The 21,040-nt window shown below is 37.2% G+C and overlaps 1 protein-coding gene across 2 annotated transcripts; it reads left to right on the top strand.

Annotated features, from left to right (window-relative positions):
* The first annotated feature begins 6,879 nt into the window (after positions 1 to 6,879).
* On the top strand, positions 6,880 to 20,460 carry LOC115743560 (serine/threonine-protein kinase CTR1). Of its 2 annotated transcripts, none has more exons than XM_048282273.1 (16): positions 6,880 to 7,748; positions 10,981 to 11,282; positions 11,375 to 11,519; positions 11,835 to 11,938; positions 14,675 to 14,883; positions 16,111 to 16,530; positions 16,695 to 16,735; positions 17,191 to 17,259; positions 17,394 to 17,494; positions 17,597 to 17,681; positions 17,801 to 17,899; positions 18,266 to 18,334; positions 18,443 to 18,574; positions 19,187 to 19,281; positions 19,514 to 19,700; positions 20,395 to 20,460. In XM_048282273.1, exons 1-15 carry the CDS (start codon positions 7,134 to 7,136, stop codon positions 19,620 to 19,622), a joined length of 2,595 nt encoding a protein of 864 aa, XP_048138230.1. In that variant the 5' UTR covers positions 6,880 to 7,133; the 3' UTR covers positions 19,623 to 19,700; positions 20,395 to 20,460. The 2 variants fall into 2 exon arrangements, with proteins under 2 accessions (XP_048138230.1, XP_030534260.1); XM_030678400.2 differs by having other exon boundaries at positions 20,217 to 20,460.
* The last annotated feature ends 580 nt before the right edge of the window (positions 20,461 to 21,040 follow it).

Here is a 21,040-nt window from a genome sequence, read left to right as displayed (position 1 = left end):
CTTTATTGTTATTCATAGTTTTCTTGTGCTGGTACACTTTGTAAAGGTGTTCCCGTTTCTTTGCTGACATGAATCATAGAATCCCAAGGGGAAATTATTACATTTAGATGATGTATACGCTGCATTTTCGAATGTGGGACGTGCAGGTGGAGCCAAGATTGGAGGTCAGATGGAGAAAAAACTTATGCTGACACTCTTTTTCTGGGGAAATGTACTCCGGAGAGATTTTGATTTCACTTTGTTGAAACTTTTAACAAGTTTCTTCTTTCCTTGTTCTTGTGCTCAGCTTTCATGAGCTTCCAGATGCCTCCAACAAAAGCTCCTGGGCGCTTTTGGAATCCAGGCACGTATCGACAACCATTTTCAGTAAAAAGGTTTATCTTTACCCACCACTCAGCATTTGGTTGTCGGCATAAAATTCATGATGGGATAAAATTCATCTTATCCTATGTTTAGTGCCTACCTAGCACGATACATAATAAAGTGAAATATAAGAAGAATATAGTCCGGAAAAAATTATCACATAGGGATGTGGGATAAATATGAATAACTATTATTAACAATGTAAAAGTTGCCTTTTTTCTTGAATAACAAGTTTATTAAATTAATAAAATTTAAAAAAAGTATTAGAATATAAATAATAATTGATTTCTAATATAAAAAATTCAAAATAATAAAAAAATAATAACAGCAATTTCATTATTATATATACTTAATGTACATACTTTAATTTTTTTCTATCTTATTATATAAATTACATATATATACTATTTATATTTACATTTATTACATATTTAAGATATTTTAGTATTTTAAGAATATTGTTAAAGCTTGCTATTTAATAAAATTTCATTAAAGAATGATGGAAGGGGAAAAAAGATCTACATGAAGAAAAGACAGAAAAGAGAAAGAAAAACAATAAGCAATAAAAATAAAGTAGAAGTAGGCAAGAGTGTCATGAGAGATTCTTCCTATCTCCATTTGTGCAACTTTTAGCCTCATTTATGCCAATATGCATATCATACCAAATGATAGATAAAATGGGATGTGAAAATATCTAGTATTATTATTGAGATTCACCAAACAGTGAATAAGAAATAGCAAAATTCCTAAATTTCATATCATACCAAATCTTATCATTGCTAAATATCCAAATGACCAAACGCAAGGACTAAGGATTGATTTGACTAGACTCTTGGCCATCACGTGGATGGAGGGTTGCTTAGGGATTGAGCACCCTTCAAAAGAGCATGATTCTATTCAATTTTTTCTATGTGATTGCGTAATTTCTGCTGAGTCATTAGAGCTGAAAGTTCTTCTGAAGATCTCTTTAAATTGTAGTCAAAACCTACACATCAAAGGCACAGGCTCAACGCTTAGGGCGGGCATTTTGTTTCACTTCGTTACGGCTTGCACTAATGTGGAAACAACCAAATTGTCTTCTCGTATGGGTCATCAAAGCAAGTCCAAACAACCGGAGGCAATGCAAGCATTGTGCGACTCCTCCAAAAGAGATGAGACTTGCGGAGGCCATCAGCAGCTAAGAATAGACTCAAAACAAGCCGTGTCTCAGCACAAGCACGATCGAAACTTAAGGAACTAGTGTCCGCAAGTTGACCAATAGATGCATTAGCACAAGGGCAAAACACATTATTTGATTTTTGATATGACCAAAGTAGGTCTTTCTTTTCAATTTAACAGTGAGGTGATGTTCGGACCAGTTTTCACACACCTTGACCAGTCCACCTCTCCAGGTGATCTAAAAGGCGCATTCTCCCATGTCGACCTAATGCATTCAAGATTTTCACTTTCTGGGTGTTCCGGCAATAACGCCTGGACTAAGAAAGTAGGCTGTTAAATTCGGATCTGCTTCATATTTAAAGAGCCAAAATTTCCCTTTTCTTCCTCTTTCTCGTACTGTTGTCTTCTTTTTTTTTTTTTTTTAATCGCAAGTTGCTCAATCCAGAATTGGGTCCAATGCAAAGGCTTTTGCATCGTCAATGAAGACTAGATAGAACGCGCAAGTATTCTACAATCTTCAAGAGAGAGGGAGAGGAAATACTCGAAGCCTTCATCTTTATTCAGTAACTTATGAAAAAGTAGATAAGATGGCCCTGCTTGTAGTGCATGACAGACATTAACAAAACATCCTAAAGTCTTAATTTATGACCATATCTATATGCCAACTGCTGGCTAATATCCATAACTTCAATTTAATAGAAGGAGAGCAAGCAGATTTTTTGAAATGGGAAAATGCCGAAAAAAATGACTGGCCTTTCGTCGTATGATTACCTACATATCTTTGTTCTTTGAAACGCCAAATCCATACATAACTTAAGCTTACCTTGGGAGACCACTTTGCACGTTCTCATTGATTATCGCCGTGCCCCTATTCACCAAACTCCGTAGTCTCCTCAAATTATAATTTCTCCAGCCCATGCAAAATACTCAAAACCAACTAAAATTCACATCACCCAAACTCTGAATGCAAGATTCCCAAAACGAGTTTGCAAAAAGAAGCAATTTGGTCTATTCAATGTACAGTTTTTGATTAGAGAGTCATGAACTATATCTGACAAAAATTAGAAATACCTAAGTGACCATTAAAATAAATTATCTTCAGACAATCCCAACTTGAGCATCGATGAGGAATCTTTCCCTCACGGCTTTTGATTCCACGTCCATCACCTTTTGCTCTTTTGTGTCCGCTCAAATTTCAGGTGAACTGCACCTGGGCGGTTTGCAATTTGCATCACGAGGAGGCTGGCCAAATCAAGTATTTTCTAGTCAGGGTCTTTTACCATGTGGCAGATAATAAATTTCCACATGTGGAAGTTTATATTCCCTCGCTTTGAAAACTGCACTTTCCACAAGTGGACGTTCTTTGTATTTTTCAACCCCAAACCTGACAATTGGTACATCATGCCCTGGCGATAAATATTTTATTATTTGCGATAACCCCCCTAACCTTTTTCCCAGTAGAACTTCATCCGATCGGTGTTAATTGATCTAACAGTTAGGACCTGCAGGATTACCCAAAAAAGTCATAAACCAATTATAATTATGTCAATTCAGTTATAATTTTTTTTTTTTTGTCAATTGTGTCATAAACCATTTACATTTATGTCAATTCAGTACATTCGATCAATTCTGATTGGAAATCGCTATCGTGGCATGGCTAACGCTAACATGGCACTGTTGACTCTAATGTGAGCAATTTTCACTAATATTTTATATTTTTTCAACAAAAATTTCTTTTTTGTCTTTTCCTTCTCTCTCTCTCTCTCTCCTTCACTTTCTTCTTCCTTCATCGAGTCGCCGGATCTTAGTGACCAATCAAAGGTGCCCGGTGAGGTCATCCTACCTCACCCTTGCGGAGGCTCGACCTCGCCTAGCCATGGGGAGGCTCAACCTTGCCCTCGCCCGGAGATGGTGAGGTCGGATCTCTCCTAACCATGGCGAGGCCGGTGGTCGGTGGGAGCGACCTTTGCCCAAGGCCAGCGGGGACCTTGTCGACGGGGTAGATGAAAAAAGTGTTGGGGTGCGGCTCATACTCTCCAAAAATCGAAAAGTGTGGGGGTTCGAGAGAGTTGCCCCGGTGGAATGTCTCAACACTCGAAGGCTTTTATAATTTAAATTCATATATTTTTTTTCATTGGTAGTTTGGGTTTAGACCTATGAATATCTACTATATATATAATATATATTCTTGTTTGTAATTAAGTGATGTAACCAAAGGTGCAATGTGCTAATTATAATGGAATCCTTTTACGGACGTAGTTTTAGTTTAAGGATGAACCAGGATAAAAACCTTGTGCCTTGATTTGTCTTTCTCACTACGCCTTATTTCATTATGATTGTGCGCCGAATCCTAACAAAACGAAGGAAATGCAAGAGAGAGAGAGAGAGAGAGAGAGAGAGAGAGAGAGAGAGATTAAAAAGGAAAAAAAGGAAAGACAAAATAAAAAAAGTTAGAAAAAATATTAAAATATTACTACAAATTGTCTAGATTAGCACGGACTGCGACACGATCAGCGATTTCTAGCAAAAATTGATCGAATAGACTGAATTGACACAAATGCAAAAGGTTTAGATCTCAATTGATATAAAAAAAATGATTTATGACCGAATTGGCACAATTATAACAGATTTAATACTTTGTAGGGTAATTTTCCCCTTAGGACCATCAAACGAATAAGGTAAACTACCTCACGTGGAGTTCGAATTTGGCCTTAGGCATGCCAAGGACATAACGACCTTCTAGTATCATCGAATTCCTAAGAAAGGGAAGAGGCTGAAATATCATCTGGAGGAGTGCGTCAAATTCGTGTAAGATCGAACAGAATTGACATTTGGCATCCGAATAGAACATTTTATAAACGTTGAAACCATCTCTACCTTTGGTTGGGGGATTAGGCAGAGTGAGAGAAAATTATCGAAAAAATCTTAAACATATGGTATTTTTATTAGTTCAGTCATAAGCTTTTAATTATGTAATAAACCTTTTAGACTCTCGGTCAATTTTGATCAAAAATTGCCGATGTGGATACCTGCCATTTTATGTTGCCCGGCAAATGCTAATGTGCACAATTTTTTAAATCTTTTGATTTTTTTTTGTTATATTTTTCTTTTCTTCTCTTTTCCTTCTTTTTTTTTTTTTAAGATGGCCACCCTCACCGACCTTATGGCAAGGGTTGCCCTCGCTTGAGGCTTGGGGAGGGAAAAAGAGGTGAAAAGGAAAAAAGAAAAAAAGGAAAAAGGAAAGGAAGGAAAAAGAAGAAAAGAAAAATAAAATAAAAAATAATTTAATAGAAATTTTTAAAAAATATTATAATGCTATTAAAAATATCTACGTTAATGTCGACCGTAACACGTCGGTCGTTTGACGTCCACATTGGTGATTTCTGTCAAAATTAGCCAGATTGACTCAATTAACAAAATATGAAAATGTTTAGAACTGAATTGGCAAAAATACAATAGGCTTAGGATTTGTCAAATAATTTTCCTGTTCTTTCCATGATCTTCAACCCATAAACACTAGGCCACCACCAAACACGTTGCATGTTTCGAATTATCCACCAAACAATAGGGATCACATTTTTTCGGGATGAAAAAACAAATACTCGTGATTTCATTTTGACCTACGAATCTAATTTAGAGTCGCGGCACATAAATCGATGAAAAATCATTCATATGCTCGCTTCTCTACATTTTTTTCTATCAAAAATCTTAAACTTGTATTGAGCTAAAGACGAATAAGGCGGGGGCTCTCAACTAACTATAATATTCTGACAAAAAAAATAACTATAATATGAAGTTCTTCCAAATCAAATCATCTAAAATGAACGTCTGACTATTTAGAAGAATATGATTAACTTCACAACTTCATTCATTTTTAGGTTCAATACCCAAAAAAACCTTCAACTTTAGCATTTGTGATAATTCTACTCAATTTTTTTTTTGTTTTATAAAAAACCTCAAACTTTTGCATTTATCCCAATTCTACCTCAAAGTTTTACTTTTGTCCCAATTCCACCGATCTAGTACCAAAAAACTCAACTTTAGCATATGTCCTAATTATATCCAAAACTCTTTTTTTTGTCTCATAAAAAATCTCCAACTGTTACTTTTGCTCCAATTTTACTATCGCTAGCCTTCTGTCCATAATCATTATTAGATAATCTTATGTGGCATTCCCCCGTTTGTTAATGAATTACACCTCAGTAAAGCTAACATGAAAAAACTCCCGAACTTCTCTTACGTAATTTGCTTCCCCTATATATTGCTGGGAGATATGGAGTCACTTAAGACAAGACGTTTCGTATTTTCTTTGGTACTCGGTAGCCCAAAATGGCTAGACTTGGAGATATTTGGACTAACGATTTAAAACCTCGTCGTCCCTAAAACCTATTGTTTCTAAATTTCGAAGATTTATTGGTAAGTTCGACGAGAAAAATCGAGCCATATAGGATTAACTATCGGTGATTTTGGACGGAAGACCGAAGGTAATAAAATTGAGATAAAAGTAAAAGTTTAGGGTAAAACAAAAAAAAAATTGGATATAATTGGGACAGATGCTAAAGTTGAGGGATTTTTAGGTATTAGACCGGTGGAGTTGGGACAAAAATAAAAGTTTGAGGTTTTTTATGAGACAAATTTTTTTGTATATAATTGCCACAAATGCTAAAGTTGGATTTTTTTTTTTTGGATATTAGGCCTTCATTTTTATGAGTAATGTTTCAAGAATCTACTCAACTTTATTTAGGTCGTGCAAGTATTGAATTTACAAATTACACTGGTTATGCGGACTTTACTTTGGTAACTTTACCCAAAAAAAAAAATATCACATTTGTGTTGAGTTTTTCGCTTAACTATTAAATGAATCATGTTCAAATTTAAGCTATTTACACTTCAAATCCAAATTGAAGTGGTCAATGGAGTCTTTGCCAAAATCTTCTCGATCGTATACCATAATATAAAAAAATAAAAAAAATTATCAAATCCAAAGCATAAAAGGGTTAATATTATGAGAAACTCCAAGTTGATATGTTTGGAGTAAATTTATTACATGTATATCGGTTTAGAATTTTTTATAATAAAAAATTAATTTATGATAAATTTATTATATATATCAATTTCAAATTTTTTATGATTAAAAAATTAATTTAAAATAAATTTATTACAAATATACTAATTTAATTTTTTAATTATAAATTTATCGTAAATATATTAATTTGAAGTTTTTCACTAATTAATCCGACAGCAAACGTCCGGTTCACGTGTGAACTCAACGTCGGAGATTTTGTAGCGCACCAATCGAATCGAAGGTCAATGCGAAGTAAATTAAATTTAAAAGAAAAAAAAAGGAATTTGGACGGAATATTACGGTTGAGCCACCGAACAAAAGCCGCTCTTGGACTCTAGTCCAACACAGAAAAGGATCTCCGAGTCACAGAGCGGAGAACGGTTCAGAGGGCGAGGCGGAGACGAAGAAGTCATCTTCAACTCAATTCCCGTTCACGGAGACAATTTCGAGACCCTCTGTCAAATCTCCCGAGAGCTTTTATGGCGGTTCCCGCGGGTTTCTAGGGTTTTGTGGGCGGCCGAGGAGGGAGGGAGGAGGGTTTTTCTCGATGGACATGCCCGGGAGGCGATCCAACTACACTCTCCTCAGCCAATACCCCGACGACCCGCTGCCCGCCGGAGCTCCCCTTCCTTACTACGAGTCCTCCCACTCCGGCGACGGCAAGAACGCCAAGGGGAAGGCCGAGAGGGGTTTAGATTGGGACGCCACCGGCGATCACAGGGGCAACCGGATCGGGGCCTTGTACGCGCCGATCCCGTTGCAGAGGGAGTCGAGCGGGAGTAGCTTCGGTGAGAGCTCGCTCTCGGGGGAGTACTATGCGCCCACTCTGTCGACTGCGGCCGCGAACGATATGGACGTGTTTGGCTATGGGCATGAGGATGGGTATAGAATTGGGGGCGGCGGCGTGGGAGGAGAACTGAGGGCGAAGGGGACGGACGTGGCGGTAGCGGTGGCAGCAGGCGGCGGCGGAGGATCGTCGTCGGGGAAGAGCTGGGCGCAGCAGACGGAGGAGAGCTATCAGTTGCAGTTGGCTCTGGCGCTCAGGCTTTCATCCGAAGCCACTTGTGCCGATGATCCCAACTTTTTAGATCCTGTTCCCGATGAGTCTGCTTCGAGGTCTTCATCTTCAGGTTCAGCTGAGGCGGTGTCGCATCGCTTCTGGGTACTACTTTTTTCTACCTTTTCCATCGCCCTCATATGAATTTAGTCACTCGGTCATTTGAGGTGGATATTTGAATTCGCCCGCTAATTCCTTATCTGCTTTTAAAAACTGAAATTAATTTGGCATTCGTGGATATAGATTGTTGAGTTTTGGAGTATATGGAGTTCAGTGACCTTCAATTGTGAGAACATCTCAGCAGAGTAGATATCTAACTGTGGGTTATTCTCTGGTGGAGTATCTTGTCCATCACCATCATTATGAGCTCAAGTGTAGTTTATCGATCCTTTTGTTTTTTGGTAGAACTGTAAGTTTTCATAAATAAGACTCTCATTCAGTGCTTTTTTATAATCAGGCATTCATCATTTCCTTGGATTTATAATCCTAGAGAGGAACATGGACACAGTTGTGGGCCTTCGGTTATATAACTGTGGTTTATTCTCTGGTGGAGTACCTTGTCCATCATCATTTTATAATTTCTTTAGTTTATCGTTCCTTTGATGGTTAAAAGAACTGAGGGTCATCTTTAACAAGACATCACCAACAAAAGTGGTTTATTTCTTGTTCTTTTTTTGTTTTTTTTTTCAGTACGTATACATACACATACATACATGTGTGTGTGCACACGAGCACGCGCGTGTATGTTACTTGACGCCCCATATATTTTAGCATTATTATCTTACCCGGATAATTATGTTTAATGAGTTGTAGCATATAGTTTTTAATTTGGCCAGAGACTAGGGTAATATGATAGTGTAGCTAAGATGAACTCACTTGATCCTGTTGCTATGGAAAACATACTTTCAAATTCATATTAGGCCTGATTTGTTTCAGATTAATTGCCTGCCAATCTAAGTTAGCAATGTGAGCATGGGAGGGGAAGCTTTGTATTGGAAGTTGGTCTGAACTTATGATTGGAAGTTTAGTCCATGTCAGGCTTTAGTTTTCAAAAGAATGCCAAGCTCATGCTTTTCATCCTCCCTAAAGCAGTCCACCTGTGGACCGTATTAGGAGTTAAGTTTGAGTTCACAGACTGGATGGAGGGAGGATCCGTAGCATAAACCTTTTTTTTTGTTGTTTGGGGGGGGAAGGGGGGCTTGTCTAAAATGTAGTATGGGTGATTCTGTTCATATGCTACAATATGTATGATAGGGCACTTATGAATTATACAGAAATCTATTACGTTTGTATCTTGATCTATACTATGCATAAACATGATCATCTCGTCTTCACAAAAAAAAGAAAAAACCACATGATCATCTCGTCTAGATGCTATCACTTTACTGTTTGTTGGTTAGTTGTGGTGTATTAGTACTGTGAAGGCATATTTACCTTATCGCAGGAAATACTACAACATTATTAGTGGACCAACCTTTTTTAAGTGATTTTCCAACAAATTTTAATTTGCTCATATAGTTTTTCCTATTTGGGGTTTTCCCCAATATCAGGTGAAAGTCTAAGGAATATTCATGTCATTATCCTCTTATAAGTTTAGGTATATGGAGTTTATTGCTTCTTTATGGAAGGTGGTGTCATACTGCAATTTCAAAAGCTTTGGGGACCCATTGGCCTTTTCCATCTCCCAAAATTGATTATTAGAAAGGGCATATCCACATGTTGTATACACTAATAGATCTACAATTAAGTACGATGAAAACTTGTGCTCGTGCAAAAGGGGAACATAGTTGAAAATTATGGGCGAATCCAGACTTGTATTACAAATGTATTTACATTAGTAGCCATTCTTTACTTAGCAGCCAATACATCATGCCTACAGAAACTAAAGAGGTTGTAGTTTGACGCGTTAGCTTCTAACTTTCTAGTCAACCCATCTTTTGAGATCAGGATGTGTAAATGATGTGCAACCTATGTGGACCATTGACATGACATCCCATTGCTTCAATAGAGTATGCCATGATCAAGAGCTGAATTTGTGTGAGCCTTGTGCCAAAAAATTATGGGACAATTGGTTCTTGGGAGTGTGCATAGAGAAAAGTATAGTTCATGATAAACATCATGTCAACTAAGTATAGTTACATTAACTAGTGTTACTATTTGCCCTAAAATTTTCTTGAATTTCTTTTTAGATCTTGTTCTTGTCACTTGGCCTTGGGAAGACAAAGTTCTTTCCTTGTTTGACAAGGACGAGAAGCATTGAAACTTTAGGTTACGACTAGTGATCGACATGATGCAAACCAGAGTATGATGAATTATGACACAGCAGCTAATGTATGGGCACAAATTACCTTGAGCTGGACACAGAATAAGTCGTTGAAAGCTTTTCTAGGGCCAGACATGCAATCTTAGCTTAATTTTGGTTAGAGAAGTACCATCTTACAGCAATAGTGAGATGACATCTGCCAGCATAGGAAGTTCTAATGTAGTTCTTTGCCTTTTCTGTATCACCTTGCATCTGGAAAGGGGTGCCTGTACAAAAATGTTATCTGGACATACAGTGTACCTTTCCAAGTCTTCATGCATTGAACATTCATACCTATTTGTGGCCTTGTCTTGTCTTTTCTTTCTTTATTTGGGTATGGTAGTAGGGCTGGAGTAGTTAATCTGGCAAGATGCAAGATGAATTATAATCTTTGGGAAAAGAATGGATATGGTCCTTCCATACAGTTAATCTCTATTTTCATGGATAGTCTCACATATTTATTTTCTTGGGAGTTGGATCACGGGACTAGATCTTGTGGGCTGCTGTGGGTGGATTCATTTCATGGCATGATGATGGCCTTCAAATGAAAGACGTCGACTTGTTTGTGCAGTTCTATGCAGACTTCAATGATGGTGTCCCCAACTATAAATCCGTTGATAAACACCAACAATTTGCTCAGAAAATCAAGAAGGAAAGACTTGTCGACATAACGAGAACCGAGATGGGTGTATATGCTGTAAATACTGATCCTTTAATCACAGCATGCTTCCTTTCACCTAATTTTTGAAGCTGGTGGCTGATTCGTGATTGAATCTTATGTTAGAGAAGTCAAATAAAGGAGAATTAATCTTCTCGGAGTGTTGTTTTGCGTGAGTCTGATTAGCCCATTAAACTTGATTGTCTTATCTCCCTTTGGAAGAACACTATGACGAATTATCGTTTTTGGCATCTTTTCATCTTCTATAAGTTTTTCTACTTCCTTTCTTCTATACCTTTTGGTTGATTGATGCATGCTTATGTAGTCTTTATTGTTACTCAAGTTTTGTTTATCATAATGCTCTAATTGTTTATCAGGTAAATGGCTGCCTGTCATACTCTGACAAAGTTCCTGATGGGTTTTACCTTATACATGGGATGAATCCTTATGTGTGGACAGTATGTACTGATTTACTGGAGAATGGTAGAATTCCAACGATTGAATCTCTCAAGTCTGTTGATCCTTCCACCAACTCTTTGATGGAAGTGGTTCTGATTGATCGGCGAAGTGACCTAAGCTTAAAAGAATTCCAGAATAGGGTTCTTGGCTTATCCTGTAGCTGCATAACCACTGAAGAGGTTGTAGATCAACTTGCTAAGCTTGTTTGCAATCTTATGGGGTATGTTTCAAGTTTCTAATCTGGTCTTGCCCATAAGTTCGTGGATATGATTTTTTGTATTGATTTAATCACTCTTGTCACTGGTCTTGAAGGGGCTCAGCTTCTGGGGGAGAGGATGACTTAATTTCAATTTGGATGGAATGCAGTCATGATCTTAAGGATTGCTTAGGGTCTGTTGTTGTTCCAATAGGTAGCCTCTCAGTTGGTCTCTGCAGGCATCGCGCCTTACTTTTCAAAGTAAGGTTTCCAAATATATATGATGTATTTTAATATGGGTTTAGGATGTTGTATTTTGATAAACATGAATTGTTCCTTTTTATTTAAATTTTAATCACACTGAATTTTGTTTTTAATACCTTTGATGGAGCAAACATTGTTCTTTAGCCATTCTTCTTGAGGTACATATCTGATGTCCAGGTTTTACGTGAAATTTGGTAAACCATTCAGGTTTTTTTTTATCTATCCTGTAAGAGTTACAGAGATGTATGATCAATTTGACATTAATTTTTATTAGAATAGAAGTTCTGATACACTTGACATGTATATTTGTAGGTACTTGCTGACGTGATTGATTTACCATGTCGGATTGCAAAGGGATGCAAATACTGTACAAGAGAGGATGCTGCATCTTGTCTTGTCCGTTTTGGACTTGAAAGGTATTTTTTTTGGCATATTGCTATTTATCATATGGAGAACAGTCGGATGAGCAAGCTTTTCCTGTCATGATTACATTGGGACTGATATGGCCGACCCACTTGGTGTGGGATGATAAAGCTTGGTTTTTTTTATTTTGTTGTTGTTGTTGTTGTTGTATTAGTACACTAGATTGTCGCGAGATAGCCATAAGAGGTACGAATATACAGTTAGTACATGACAAGATTATATTTCAGTATCTCATGAAAAGTTGAGTAATTGAAGTTGATGCTAATTTAGATGTACTTGTCTACTGACATCCAATCGAACTTGGATAGATGCAGCGTTCCAATCAGGTTGATCCAATATCTAGTAAATGCAAGATAGGGAAGATTTCCATCAAGATTCTCCAATCCAGATATATGAAAGATATGTTTCACTATTTTTAACCTGCAAAGATCGGTTAACCAACGTTATAAGCTGTCTAATGGAATTTTTGAAGTACTATACCTATGTACCTAGAGAAAGTAAAATTTATTGGTAGAAACTTCATAGACTTTTAAAAGAAAAAGAATGATATTAGAGAGTTGAGACTTGAAAATCAGATTTTTCTACTTACAAATGGGAATTGCTTAGAGTCTATTTCGAATTCTTCAAGATAGTTTACTTGCATATTTAAATCACCTCACATCATGGGAGGAAACAAAATATATAACCTCTCGCAATCAAAAATACCAAACTATAGGAAGAGGAAAGTTTCAGCCAAATGAAAATAAAAAAAGTTTATAAAAGTAAGAACATGTGGATAAAGAGCCATTTGAAGTAGAAAATAACTTCTTAAGGATGTTTGGCTATTATGGAGGATGGACGTTGATCCTTGCTCCTTGATGACTTTCTCTATTTCTTCCATCGACGAAAATGGGGAAAAATGAGAGACGTTGGAGACCTAGGGCTTACATGACAACCACTCTGATTTTCTGATTTTGTTCCTCGGAACAAAAAAAGATGAGAAACCTGTTTGGTAATGTAAATGATTCTGATTCTGATTCTGATTCTGATTCTACTCCCATAATTAGTTTTAGAGAATCAGAATTAGTTTTAGAGCAAAAACAAGAACAAAAAAAAAGTTGATTCTGAAAAAAAGAATCATTTTTTAGAATCACAAAATAGAATGAAGTCAGTTTTCCCTCAAACTAAAATAGGACAACGAGATCTTGTTTTAAAAAAAAGATAATAAAAATAATAAAAAATTCGGAAAAAATTGAAAATTTTCTAAGAAATCACAAAAAAATTGAGAAAATCCCTAAAAATAGAAGAAGCTTAGATTAGGCTGGTTTGACCTCATTTTCATATAATTGTGCATAAATTTCCTAGATTTCATAGATTTTGTTCTTTTTTAGAAAAATCATAAGCACCTTTAAAATTAAATCCGAACCACATTTTTCTAAGCCCTTAGGGCTTTGTGAAGGTTTTATGATGTGATTCATCAATGTCATGATTCCTTGATTGTGCACTTGATTTCATTGATTGTGATTTGCGTAGGTTTATGTACTTTAGACTTGGTCTAGTTTTAGAAAATTCTGAAAAAAGACAAAATAATCAGCGTGAACACTTAGCAAGCTCTTATTCTTAAGTTTTGGATGAATTAGGACTAAGATTTGATTTCCTTGAACCAAAAACGCACACCAATGCGGGATAGTGCGGTGCATTTTCGTTTCGGAGATGAGGGTGTCGCTCGTGTTGGTTATCCGCTCGCTTAAAAGAGTTGGATGAAACCTCATAATAAATGGCAAAAATGACTTGTGATGATTCTTGATATTTATTTTTACATTTCAATATGCAATAGATTATATAAGAGAATCAATATGGATTAATTTTTTATTAATTCACAATATAGGATAAAATTTCACAAAGTAACTACGTAATTATTTGACTTAAACGACAAAAATTGTGAAGAACAATTGTTCCCGGGAGCAGAAATTATGTGCATGTGCCAAACACATTTACATTCCAGAAACAAAAATTTTATACGATTACCAAACGCATTCCGATTCTCTAAAACTTATTCAGGGAACAAAATCATAAAAAATCATTTTAATCAAAATCACTTTCTCGGATCATAATGGTTGCCATGCAAGGCCCTAGTGTCGGAGGAAGAAGAGATAAAAGAAAAGGACAAATTAAGATATGAGAAATGGTAAAAATAAGAAGAGAGACCAATGCAATAAAAATGTTAAAAAAGATGAATAAATTATTAACTTAATGGAGATCAATTTGGTAGGCAATAATACACCATTAACATGGTAACAAATTAGTGAAATAAAATACCACGGATTAATGAAACAACTAATTAGTAATAAACGTAAATATTCTTGATGTCCATGTATATTGTAATCTGAACAACAACAAACTCAAGTTTATGAAAAAGACTAAAATGCTGAGTTGGCCATAGATTAGAGGTTAAAATTGCTTAGAATGGCTAAAGTCCCTTGAAAAGTTTCCGTATTCCCTAATATATAGATTGAGATCGCATTTTCGTCTTTGATCAGTATATTGTTGAGCAGCAATTATTAAGAGCTTCCCTCCTGATGGTTTAACGTTTGTCTTGCAGTCTTTAATGCTGAGATTCATACAGCTTTGCTTAGTCTTGCATTTTTCAATCCATTGTCATAGATATGGAGAGTTTTGCTGTCTCCTATGCATATCATTATCTTGGAGAAATGATGGTGATTTTTGATGAGCTGGTTTCTTCATGGCAGGGAGTATCTTGTTGATTTGATTGGGAAGCCCGGTCATTTGTGTGAGCCTAGTTCTTTGCTCAATGGACCATTATCCATCTCAATATCATCACCACTACGGTTTCCACGTCTTAGACCTAGCGACATGACAATTGATTTCAGGTCATTAGCCAAACAGTATTTCGTGGATTGCCAAACGCTTAATCTTGTGTTTGATGATCCTTCAACAGGTAGTAAATTCTTACCTTTTTGGCTGCAAACTCTCCTTCCCTTTTCAGATGTTGATATCTGGTGAATTGTTAATTTTCATAGTTCTCATGGCTGGTGTTCACTGAATCATGAAACTAGGCATAAAGCAAGTGGGGTTTAGAGTTGTTCCTATGCTCACCACAGTGATAATTTGTTGCCCAAATATCCTGGTTTCTTTGTGTTCACTGTTCAAGAGAGATTTTTTCTCTCTCATTTCGTGCAGTTGTTTTTGTCTCTGAATCCTCTGAGAATATGGATGCAAAGAAAACTCTTTTCTTTGATTTCTCTCTCTTTTTTATGTTTTTGATAAACTAAAGAGTGAGTCTTTTAAAATGGTTCCATTTCAAACGGAGCTCTTCCGACCCCCCCCAAAAAAATAATAATAATGGAGCTCTCCTGTTTTTTGTTACGACACTTGCTTGCGATTACATCTAGAGGGCTGAAAATTACACGTATGCTGCCAACCATCCATAAGTCCCCTTTAGCTCTTTGTTTGTTTTTTTTTTTGGTCAACCCTTTAGCTCCTTATAGGGTGCAATTATACAGGTTGTTGGGCTGCTGCAGGAGACTGACTGCTTAGCCACTCTTTCCTAGTTCAACAGTGCCTTGGGACCGCTAACTTTATACTTATTATACCATCATTCATTCTCGTCTTTCCTCCTTTTTCAGACTCTAAAATACTAAGTCTCCTCCAAAGATGCTTTTGCAGTGATTGACTGGCCATTGGGGAATCAGCAGATAGCTATCCTTTCTGTTTCCTTCATTCCTCCCTGTCTTGATCACTTCAATCACCCTCCCCTTCCTCTCTCTATAGTCTCCGTTACTTTTGTTCCGTAGATAGGGAACATCGTCATGAAAATATCACAGAAAGAGCTAGTATTTTCTGTATTATCTCTTCTGTAACTATAAGTAAACAAAACCTTCATCCGACCGACCTTTTTCTGGTACGGGGACAAAATCGTATTGTTACTTTCTGAGCCATGGAAAGTGTTGTCTGAAGAAACCTGTCCTACAAAGCTTACTCTTCAAAATGCTTGTGAGCTGCTAAAATGATCATATTTCCATTGCTAGGGTAGTCAAAATTTTCAGGTTGCCAATATTTAACAGGATAGTAGGAAGGCTGTTTCATTATTTTACGGTACAATACAAAGACTTGATTAATCTAGTGTGCTAGACCCCACTCACAAGCCATTCATTTCCTACTGTAGGTCTTGTTGATGAAGATTTGTCCAGAGTCCCGCAGTCTGATAGAAGGGACATGGAAAGAAGTGGCAACATGCAAAGCTCAAGCAGCAGTGATGAAAACCCACAGTTGCTGCTGCATGAAACAGCTGCTGAACCAAGTGCTGAGGAAGCTGATTCCCAACAATTTAAGTCTTGCAGTCCTCTGCAAAATATTGTACATTCTGCAAAATTTGGTGGGGATCCAATTCCCCGTAAGAACCTCCCTCCAAGTGGGCATACAAGTTCTCGACCAATAATAGCCGTGCCTGGTCCAAGAGTGGATGCCTCTAGAGATTCAAGGTTTGCAGATGGAGGTCTGTTTGTACATCAAGAAGTATCACTTGAAATAGAGGATCTAAAAATTCCTTGGAGTGATCTTGAATTAAAGGAGAGGATCGGAGCAGGTATTGTTACCCTTTTTGGTCGAATAGCGTTTCAGATATTCAAGTATTACTTTAGGTGGTTCAGCCTAAAAAAGTATTAGTATTGTGGACTTCCCTTTCTGCTCTTTTGGTACATCCAAATTTTGGTAAGAACTGTTTTTGGATCTAATCTGACGTCACTGCAGGGTCCTTTGGAACAGTTCATCGTGCTGACTGGCATGGATCGGTAAGCAAATTACCTTGGTGTCTAGTCATGGGAATGTGGAAGAAAATGTTATATTTGAATGTGGCGTCAGTGGTTTGTGGTTCCTCATGAGTGTCCTGGCAATAGTATAGAACATATAAAAAGACAGTGTGGTCTAGTTAGGTTGGTGAAGGCCTCAATGGAAATGATAATGATGCTCCTTTTGCAGTTCAAAGCCGTCTAGTCATTAGATTTCGCATAGGGTGATATAATGTGCGAGGTATACATGGCACCTGCAGAATATCCTGTGTAATAAGGCATGATCAGGTGTTTGTGCTTTGCTTGCATCTGGGTGCATCTGATTGTGGACCACCCTTCTCACATTCTCTCTCATGTAGTGTAGTGCCTGTTGAGATATTTTCAAGAATTTTCCTTTTAGTTTAGCGATAGGTTATCCACTACTTCATCTGGTAACTTTTTTTTCACTTTATTTCCAGGAAGTAGCAGTGAAGATTCTCATGGAACAGGATTTTCATGCAGAACGCTTTAAGGAATTTTTGAGGGAGGTATGCTGCAACTTAGGTTTTTCCAAATTGTGCTCTTCGTTGTCGATGTATCTGAAGGATTACTTGCTCTCTTTAGTTATGTTTATTCTGGTTTTATTTTCTACTTTTATGTTCACTGTTCTGGTGATTGCCAGGTTGCGATAATGAAACGGTTGCGGCATCCAAATATAGTTCTCTTTATGGGTGCAGTCACCGAGCCTCCTAAATTGTCCATAGTAACTGAATATCTATCAAGGTTTAATTTTCTTTCAAGTTACCCACTTGCAAAAGTTTGTATAATTGTAAATTTGCGATCTTTTTAGTGGGAAGTTTCATTTATTATTATATTATATTGCAGAGGCAGCTTGTACAGGCTTTTACATAAACCCGGTGCGAGAGAAATATTGGATGAGAGGCGTAGGTTGAACATGGCACTTGATGTGGTATGCACTCATTAACTCGGTTTTGCAGATTATTAATGATGTTTTGTGCCATCTTAGTATTTCCTTACGATATTCTCCTGTGGTTGGCTATTTATCTAATGATATACCTTTTTTATCAGGCAAAAGGAATGAATTATCTTCACAAACTCAATCCTCCAATCGTTCATCGCGATTTGAAATCTCCAAATCTTTTGGTTGACAAAAAGTATACAGTTAAGGTAGGACTCAGACTTTCTCCAGGTCACGAAAGATGCTTACTCAGTTTCCTTGTTGCATTCGGACAGATTTATCAGGATGATTTGTTTACTCTCTTTTTCAAGTTTACAAGGGGAAGAGGGGTTTGGGCCATTGGGGTTGGTGTGGGGCTTGGAATTATGGACCAATAAGTTTTACTGAGTTGAGAGAGAGAGAGAGAGAGAGAGAGAGAGAGACGTCCATTCAAGATGACCATTCCGCATCCATGCTGAAGCAGTTGATTTCTTCCTTTATCTTGTCTGTCTACTGGTTCAAAAGATGCTCTTGAATCATGAATTCTTTACTGATCACTTATAATTTTAATCTTTATTTCCATTTCTGATTTTTAGGTTTGTGATTTTGGTCTTTCCCGTTTTAAGCCAAGGACGTTTCTCTCATCAAAGTCAGCAGCAGGAACTGTAAGTTGTGTTATGCTTGAGATTCCATAAAGTACTCGAATCATGTTCAGCCTTCTCTCTCCCTGCAACCATGGTCACTAATTGATGGTTTTGATTGCATTTTTTTAGCCTGAGTGGATGGCACCAGAGGTTCTCCGTGATGAGCAATCAAATGAAAAGTCGGATGTTTATAGCTTTGGAGTAATCTTGTGGGAGCTTGCAACACTGCAACAACCATGGAGTAATTTAAATCCTGCACAGGTATGTTTGGTGAAATTATTTAAGATTTGAGAATTTAGTGGAAGATACACTGATACACAACTGTTTGCTTGAATTTAAAGATGAAGGAAAACTTTGAAGAGAAATGATCACTTTCTGATCTCACGAAACATTTCTTGCTAGGAAGAGGGCAATGACGTGAGAAGTAGGAAACTTGTGGTATGTTTGGTTCATCGAGTGAGATAGCACAACTGGAATAGCTATTTCATGGTAAGAGAATAGAGAAGGAATAAGCTAAAATTGGTCAACAAGTATGTTTGGTTCATCGAGTGAGATAGGACAATTGGAATAGCTATTTCTTGGTAAGAGAATAGAGAAGGAATAGGCTAAAATTGGTCGAGCAGGAGGACCAGAACATAAAGTCTTGAGTCCTCTGGTCCATTTCTAAGACTCCATTTCTTGATATTACACTTTCCATCAAATTTAGAGGTAGGATGGATCTACAAAATCTTGATTGATAGCTAATTTATCTTTAGTTGATGTGGATGACACATTTTGGAGCTATTCTTTGATTCTTTTTAGGTGCTTCTCTGAAAGTCTAGACGTTTTCTCTTATCCAGCTATCATGTGAGATGCTGATTTTTGTTCTTGTAGGTTGTGGCAGCAGTTGGTTTCAAGGGGAGAAGGCTTGAGATTCCACGAGATTTGAACCCTCAATTGGCTTCTCTTATTGAGGCCTGCTGGGTCGGGTGAGCACTCTCTTTAAACACCACCAACCTCCCTCCCCTTCCCCCCCCCCCCCCACCCTCTCTCTCCCCTTTTTTTTCTTCTATACAAATGTGGGTATGAGTGGACGTGCTTGCTTTGGGTAACTGATATATATGTGTAAGTAAGTGGAGTTGGTAAATCTAGGGTGAATTTTCACATTACCGACTAGCAATTATTTGTGATTCATCCATGACAAAAATGACTCAATTGCAGTGAACCCTGGAAACGGCCGTCTTTCTCCCGTATTATGGAATCTTTGAAGCCATTGGTTAAACCTCCATTGCCTCAACAAAGTCATGTAAATATGCCGCTAATTACCTAGACGAGTGCTGCTTGAGGAGTGTTGATATGACTTGGGACTTTTTGGGGCGTGGTCATGCAAACCTTGTGACCCTCTGCGGTGCGCTTCTTTCTTATAATTATCTCTATGTCTGCTCATTCATTTAGCTCAACAGAATTCTTGCATCTAGAAAAGGAGGGAGCATAAAAATCTGAAATTGGCTTCAAGATCATAATCCTACATTATGTTTTTGTAAGTTCACACTTTCGTGCAAAAGTATGTAACCAATGACGATTTGATACCATACGAGTAAGAAACAGGAAAGCCTACAATTTCCTTGTTTATTGTCCCTTCTCATGCATCTCATGCGACCTCTGAAAAACCTTAAAGCTATGAATAATGGGTAGCTGTTGATATTTTAGTCAGTTGGGCTCTTTGAGTGAATGGCATGAGCAAGGGTCACTCATAGGTTTTCTTTGACGACATTAGACTCACACAGGAAAATCTTTGAGGCCGTAATTTACCTACTCTTTGCTTGGCAATTCGCATACATAGTATGGCATCTATTTGCTTCTCGACCTCGTTAGCTCGTATTTTGTGATATGTTCTAATATGTCTCTTTTGAGCTATATGCAGAATCTTTCTTGTACATTTCGCCTCGTCGTCAAGGATTCGGACTATTACATTAGTTGCCCCGACAAAGTTATGATCATTATTTTTCTGATTCCCCGTCAGAATATTATTCTCGCATTCTGTCAAATCATATTGGTAAGATGTATAGCTAGCTATTCCTCTCATAATTTTGTATGTAAAGGTTGTATCTACAATTGTTGATTGAGGGAACACTTGCGACGGCAAGAAGTTGGAGCATTTTGCAAGAGCCGAATTCTTCTCAGTTCTTGTGGTTGTTTTTGCTTGATCAAAATCTTTTATTTTTTTTTTTCTAGTCTCTTTCTCCGTCTGGCCCTAGACAGGATTCGCTGGAAGGTGTTGGCAATACCACCTCTAAAAACTAAGTTCAAATTCGGCGTCTACTATTACTAAAAAATAACCGGGGGAAACTAATGTCTCCTCAAATTTCTGCCATAAATGTGGTTTACGATTGCCTTAGAACATCTCAAAATCGCCCTACCCGTGTTTTCAGGAAGTTGCACCTTTCATGCATGACTTTTTGTGCAAAGACAAATAACATGAGCTGGAAAATTGAGTCCTAGTGAACGTAGAAAATTTATTCTAATCCAATAGAACTCGATATGTTGTGTCGTCTCATTAGATGTGTCTGGCTCAACATGAAAAGCCCCTCAAGTTTTGAAAGCAGATTACACTGACGTTTCACAGGCCGTTTGATAAAGGGAAAATTGTTCAGCCAATCCTAAATCTATTGTCCATATGCCACTTTAGTACTAAATTTCACAATTTCCTAAGTTGAGTCCTAAACCTTTACACAAAATTTCAATATA

Source organism: Rhodamnia argentea, chromosome 7, assembly GCF_020921035.1.
Source record: "Rhodamnia argentea isolate NSW1041297 chromosome 7, ASM2092103v1, whole genome shotgun sequence".
NCBI classification, from domain to species: Eukaryota; Viridiplantae; Streptophyta; class Magnoliopsida; order Myrtales; family Myrtaceae; genus Rhodamnia; species Rhodamnia argentea.
This window is presented reverse-complemented; position numbering and strand designations above follow the sequence as displayed.

Bases quoted from the DNA above. Each gene is read 5' to 3' on its own strand.
- LOC115743560 (XM_048282273.1), top strand. From the start codon at position 7,134: ATGGACATGCCCGGGAGGCGATCCAACTACACTCTCCTCAGCCAATAC. The intron at 17,495-17,596 runs GTTTAATTTTCT...ATTATATTGCAG, and splicing joins GTAACTGAATATCTATCAAG to AGGCAGCTTGTACAGGCTTT. The intron at 18,575-19,186 runs GTATGTTTGGTG...TTGTTCTTGTAG, and splicing joins GTAATTTAAATCCTGCACAG to GTTGTGGCAGCAGTTGGTTT.